The sequence below is a fragment of the Anarrhichthys ocellatus genome, unplaced genomic scaffold (assembly GCF_004355925.1).
Source record: "Anarrhichthys ocellatus isolate YVR2014 unplaced genomic scaffold, GSC_Weel_1.0 scaffold2769, whole genome shotgun sequence".
Classification (NCBI taxonomy): Eukaryota; Metazoa; Chordata; class Actinopteri; order Perciformes; family Anarhichadidae; genus Anarrhichthys; species Anarrhichthys ocellatus.
In genome coordinates, this window is record NW_022282743.1 from 1 (window position 1) to 6,923 (window position 6,923).

The 6,923-nt window shown below is 40.4% G+C and overlaps 1 protein-coding gene across 1 annotated transcript; it reads right to left on the reverse strand.

The window, feature by feature from the left end:
- Positions 1-9: 9 nt before the first annotated feature.
- On the reverse strand, positions 10-3,927 carry LOC116378544 (peroxisomal N(1)-acetyl-spermine/spermidine oxidase-like; the record flags this gene model as incomplete). The annotated part of the gene is made up of 8 exons (XM_031840434.1): positions 3,735-3,927; positions 3,032-3,208; positions 2,648-2,778; positions 2,310-2,497; positions 1,839-2,017; positions 1,307-1,476; positions 241-326; positions 10-127 (listed from the first exon to the last, which is right to left on the reverse strand). Coding segments are annotated over exons 1-8 (1,203 nt in total), but the record flags the coding sequence as incomplete, so codon positions are not given.
- Between the last annotated feature and the right edge of the window lie 2,996 nt (positions 3,928-6,923).

The following is a 6,923-nucleotide window of genomic DNA, read 5'->3' on the forward strand; positions in this document are numbered from 1 at the left end:
GTATTTAGCATCACCTGTAAATCTGCGGATGAGTTGGGTGACGGTGTATGTGACCTCTTGTTCAGACAGTGTCTCCATATACTCGGACTCGTGTCCAGCAATCCAACCACACAGGACATGGCCATACCTGAAAGTTAAACCATAACACGACTGTATTCACAATCAATGTATTTACCAGATATTTTCTATTGAATACAACAAGAACAACGCAGGCAAGCTTCAGCATTTGTGGTTGTCGACCTTTCAGTGGGTTTGAGTAGAGTGAAGGCACACAACTTCCTTATCCAGGACCGCTGTACATCTGGCACCTGGTCCACCATGACATCCTGAATCATGCCAAGAGATTAAACAGACAGTTCAAATGTTTGCATATGCTAGACATTTTGTGAACTACTGTCGTGGCACAAACATCAAACATTTTGGGACATTTGTGCGCGGAGAATAAGACAACATGGTATGGTTGTGAAGAGTAATCCTGTATTGGGGATTTGACGTTGGAACACGACACAAGATGTGTTAAACCTGCTGGTCAAACAACCCCTCATGCTGGGTTATGATGGATGATGGAGGGCAAGGAATTTCTAATGATACGAAGATTAAATCATTTCTATTGCTTTCTATTTTCAAGGCTGTTCAGTTTTTCTCTTATAAACACATTTTAGAAAAAGATGAGAATGAGATGTGACTGAGGTAAGCGAGGAGTCATGCTGGCCAAATGGAAAGCAGGAAAAGAGAGAGAGAGAGAGAGAGAGGAAAAAGCTGAGGAAATGATGCAAGCAGTAGTTTGTATCTTAACGGGGCAAGACTAATTGGATTTTAAGATATACAACAGTGAGACATCTTAAAGTCAGATGTACATCTAGTTTATTCCTACTAAATCAAAAATATTTAAACATAGTTGCAGCATGAAGTATTGTTACGGGACAAACTGTTTGCCAGGGAGGGGGACTTCAGAATCTGATTAGAGCAAGTCGCTGCCGGCAGCTGTGGAGAACTATGTGACTGACTGAAGGGTTGAGTGGGCAGAGATGTCGGCCTGCACTCGTTTGTGGGGAGCGGTGCTTGGTGGACATTACAGGGCACACAGTGCTTGGCTGGCGTTTCTCCCTCTTAAATGTTGATCATTTGTCTCTGTCTGTGTTAAAGGTTGAAGTGTTTCAACAAGCCTTGGTGATTCCTCTTCCTTTGAATGCCTAAATAATTAAAATATTCTTTGCATAGGCTACTATTGTTATTATGTAATGGAATCCAGTGTGTACGCACACACTTTATAGTACGTGTACACCTTTATTCGTTGACGTCTCACCTCATCTTCCCACACAAGATAGATGACCTCACAGTCAGCATCCCACCACGGTGAATCAAACTCCACAAATATCTTATTGGTTGTTCCAAAACCTAGTCTCTGGACGGAGTGCAGCTTGTGTAGAGGGAGAGGAGGATGGAACAGGGCTGAATGGTGCTTCTTTAGGTATCCTGAACAAACAGAACAAGTTAGGTTTTGTTCAGTACTTAATAGCTTAAATCTAACCTCAGCTTAAAACTACACTAGAAATGTACATTTTATTATTTACCACATCAAAAGTCACCGTAAACAGTATATTATATTTAACTGTGATCAAATCTTCTGTAATTGAAATCTTTATATTAAAACTAGAAACTAAAATGTTTTTTTACAAACACATTTACTAATATTTGTTGACAAATGTAATACCAAGTAACATGTGATCTTGACATAAGTGGTTAAAAATGTCTGAGTTGTAGCAAGATAGCAACATTTCATGCACTTCGGTGGAAAACAGAAAAATTTGTTTGTGAATGTACGTGTCGGATTCTACCTAGAGGTACTGTGACAATAACATGATCAGCAGCGATCCTCTCCTCATCACACTCGATCGTCAGATGGTTTTCTCTCTTCTCGGTGTTGTTCCAGTGGACACAGCGAGCAGGCTGATTGTAGGTTACTAAACCACTGGGGAGCTCCGACATCAAGTTTTTGACCAGACCTTCATAGCCACTGAGAAAGACAATTATGTTTAAGTCAATCGGACATGCACGTGTGCTGAGACAGTTGATTAACAGAATAATGTACTGCTAATATGCTCTGCGAGGCCCCCCTCCTGCAGCCAAACCTGGGAGGGAAGCTAGCCGGCGAGAGTCTGGTGGGCCGGCATTGACCCATGGAGGTTGCCACTTTTATAAATAAGATGATCAATATGAAAATGAAGAAAATAATGATTTAATGAAATAGATTTTTTTAAATATTTGTTAGTTGCTCCACTACATGTATGCGATGTTGGAGTACGAACCCAGGGAATGTACAGTCCAGTCCAGGAAGAGTTTTATATAGGCCATAGGCCCCCAGGCCCACCTCATCCATGCTGTGAGCCCCATTAATAGAGCACTCAAACTTCAACATGTTACTGATCATGCACAGTCGCAGAGATCTGGTGGTTGCATCAATATCTTTCCACTTCTCTGCTGCTCGCTGTTGAACCTGCACCAGACAACAAGACAAACTGTTAATTCTTACAAGATGCAGTCAATTTATTTTGTTTATTATCACCATGTGAGCTGGAATAGCTCAGATATTGGTAGTTAACACCCCCCCCGTATTGTTATTTTAGTCACTGAGAGAAATGTATACCTCTGACCGGATGAAATCTCCCACACAGGCCCAGGGTTCTCCTCCTTGACTCTCAAATTCTGAACTTTCCTTCAGCAACTCAGCAAACATTTTCTGAGCATAATAAATGTCGTCAGCATTCAGCTTCCGACCTGAAGACGTTAACACAACACACAGAATACTAATTAGTAAAATATCACCAGGTTACACTCTCACACAGCAGTAATTAATCAATGACACGCTGGTTACATATGCCAATAAATATTATATATACATATTTTTTGTTGGGTTTTTATACCGTACCTTATCATTCCAGTTGTTGTTTAAATAAGCTTATGCAGATTTACATATGCAGATTTATACAAAACTTGTGATATTGGGCAATAAAAATGAAATTGACTTGACCTGAACTGCAGAAAATGTTGGGAACAAAGGGGGGATGTCCTCCGACGTCCATGGCCTGGTTCTCTGGGGTGAGGGCCTCTGGATCCAGGAGCCTGTACTTACGGGCCAGACAAAACACAGGGTTCTCCTCGCACGGTCCATGGATCCAGTTAGCTCCTATCTCAACAATATTATCACCTGCAGATGGAAAATAATGTGCGGTTGCAGAAAAGAAAGGAACATGTTATATACCGTTTTGTTTTTGTGCCTTGACAGCAATTTTATTGCTGTTCGTTTATGATAGGGTAAAACCCTAACATAATCATCTCTTCTACTTATCAGTTAGTCCATGATTTACAGCAGACAGAGTTAGGTCTGGTCAAAGTCCAGAAAGAACAAAACATTTTTTAATTAGGTGAAAGAATACTTGAATCTGCAAGGTCCCAAAAATCAGATTGAAAATAGTTTTAGTGGTAGGCCTATAGCAGTTTCTATTTTTCTGCATGCTCCTGTCAGAGCTCAGTTTTGCTCTTTGGATCAGAAAGAATAAAACGTATTGCGAGATTCTGCAAAACTTCCTGCGAGGCAATGGAAATACCATAACATAACATAACACTGTTACCTTTAAGACTTTGCAGGAAAATATATTTTGGTGAATTGCAAAAACCGACAAAAAAAATAATCTGCTGTCAAAGTTTTAAATAGTTGTCATATTGTCGCTCACCCAGTCTTCCAGTTTTTATTCTTCCTCCGCTTCTCGCAGTCGCTTCAAGTATGCGCACGTGATGGAATCCAGCGTTAACGAGCCGGTGCGCCGCTGCTATACCTGCTATCCCGCATCCTATAATAACTATTTTAGCATTCGCATTCACAGCCATAGCCGGTTCTGAATGAAATATAACTGACTCGGGTTAACAGTCCTTCCTGGGGCAAATAGATGGCCGACGACTAGAATAAGTTCTTCCTGTAAAGAGTTTCAAAATAAAACTCGTTTTTAGAAGGCCCCACTGTCAAATCATCGAGCGTTTGAGAGCTCCCGTGCAGACATTTTGAGTCATTTATGAACACTTTCCGTAATTCTGCATTTCTGTGGAAGCGTCGAAGCCTGTGATATAAAACCGGGACAGATCTACACATAAACAGTAATGACAAAAGATCGTACAGAAAACACATTAAAGCAGAGGAATGCAAGCAGACTTCATTACACAGCTTTATTCATCAAACATTTCATTTTGTTATTCAAGCTGTTTTGACAAAAACAAGTAAATGGATTATTGGACAACCTCTCATTGCGTGAGGTCAGCCTGGAAAACATTGAAATCAGGCAGTAAAACGTATAAAATAAATACTCACAATTGAACATAGCATGTTATGACGTCATCATGGTAACGTGATATGTCACAGCAAAGTGCTGTCCCATTCGTTACACCAGTTCAAGCCTTTTGAGCCTCTCACTCAACCATTTGACAGGTGACGTCAGGTAAGTCCCCCAGGGTTCAGGGTTTATGACTTTAGGGGGGGCAATGGCATTGGGCCTAAGTAAATTTAAATCCCCTCTGGGAAACAGTGTTCCAGTGGTCTGTTCGGGGCTTTTATTGTGAAGGCTATAACTGAAGGAATGAAAAACCGTGATGCGGTGCTGATGACTAGGGGTACATCCCAAGTCTCTTAATTGCATCCCCGTTTCCCTCACTTGCGTCCTTTCCTTGCGTCTTAGTCCCTCCCACCAGGGATGCATGGAGGAAACCATGCGAGGAGAGAGGAAACGAGGAATTATGTTTTAAGAGACATGAGACGTCCCTTCCTCAGTTGCGTCAGGTGAAGCGACATCTGTTTCTGATGACGGAGGATCAGCTGATCACAGCTGGATCAGCTGTCAGTCGGCTTTAACAGCTGGAGAGACTTTTGATACGTTTGCGTCTGTTCACATGATCACTGTACTTAATAATAGTAACTAATAACACTAATAAATAATAAAGACACAGTAATCACCACTGTAGAGGCGTTTTCTCTCTGTAGTCTGTTAACAAACTGTGTCCTGTGTTCTGTTTATAAGCGCAGGATCCATTTCTACCGGCAGAATGCGATCGTCTTATTTATGAATTATTTGCATCTGTATGTTTTGAAATTGTGACTGTGGCGTCATTATTAAATAACCCAGAATATGATTATTGTTTCTCTTAAATGATAAAACTCATCAAACACTCAGGAATGATGTAAAAAGTGTTTTGTCTCTCCAGCTCTCTCTGACTTTAATTGTATTCATAATAAAAGTTATTGAGGGAAACATCAGATCATGAAAACACAAATCTTTCTAACAAATGAAGAAAGTTGTTTGTGGTCGTTTTGTTCAGACTACAATGAACATATATTTAAACCAGACGGTGAATCAGAAACCTAATCAAATATAAACTAGAGTTTATTCTGTGATCTGTCTTCACTCTGGTGTTAAACTCCAGTCAGTCAGCCCGATCGGCTGCAGCGTCCAATCACATGACTGATGAACAATGAGGGGGCGTGTCGGCCATTAAAAGACTTCCTGGAAGTCTGTTCTCGTGGGTCCTCGCTCATGGCTCCTCCGAGGTCCCTCCTCCATCCTCGCTCCTCCGAGCTACTTTAGAGCTTTGGGACGGCCGTCAATATGGCGGCGCAGAAACAACTTCCGGTTCAAGCGAGGATCGAGGAGTGAGGAAATGCCAATTAAGAGACTTGGGATGTACCCCATGTTGGAGGAATACAGTTGTTGCCATCTTGGTGCAGAATACGGATTCCTATCCGTGTTATTATTTTGGAAAGGCGTAAGTTTCGGCTACACTAGGAAATAAATAAATCACCAATTCAAAACCCCTCCCACCCTCTCTACTTCCTCTATATTTGTGCGTTCGGGTAGACAGTCCTATTAAGTCCATAAGGAAATAATTGTGGAGAATACGTGGGTTTTAAAACCCTCCAACATCGATTCTGCATCGATGCTGACTCAACCAGCTGCCAGCTTTACTCTGCAAGGAAAACTAGTTTGGGGATTTGCCAAGCAACTGATGTGCTAATCCAGGTGTCACGTATAACCACTGGGAGCGCAGGACTCTCCTTGGTGTTTCCTGAACACACACAGTTGGTATGCGAGTCCTGACAGAGATCATTCTAAAAGGTCCGAGTCTGAAAAACAATGATCCTGTGACCCAATTCAACATTATGTTATATTAAGTAAAAATTCTGAGTTCTTGAAGTGAAATATGTGGGCTAGTATCAGAATCAGAATCATAAACTGTTTATTGTCAAGTACGTTACACATACAAGGAATTTGGCTGGGTGATTTGGTGTAAAATACATAATGTAAAAATTAAAAATGTACAATAAAATATGGTAAACAAACAAACAAATAAGAGTATGTTAAAACAAGTGTATTATTAAAGTGTCATGTGTATATTAAAAGAGAAAATATGTACAACAATAAGAAATTGTCCTTGGGATGTAACATCACTTTGAATTTAATCATAAATACATTAAATCTCAATTAATCACCCACCAAATGACTTCACATAAACAAAAGCAAACATGAAATACATTCAATTCATACAAAGATATAATTTATTGCTGCTCTAACTAGATGGCCTTGCATGCTGTGCAAACAAGTAGAGCAGAGAAATGTTTCCAACAACATGAAGGGACAACTCAAATCCTTTACCTGTAGTAAATGCAATTACCTGTATTAATATTAATTTTACTGGACCAAGCAAAAGGTAAGGGAAACATTGTTATGTCTCTGTGGGGTCCTTTCCATAATTTGTCAAACATTTATAATTACAAGTTGAGCCTTTCAGTGGCAAAAACAGTGTTCATCTTTTACATTTTTTGATCTGGGTGGCCACATGGACTAATGGAGGAGTAGTGAGAGATGAGTCTGTCAGCTTCT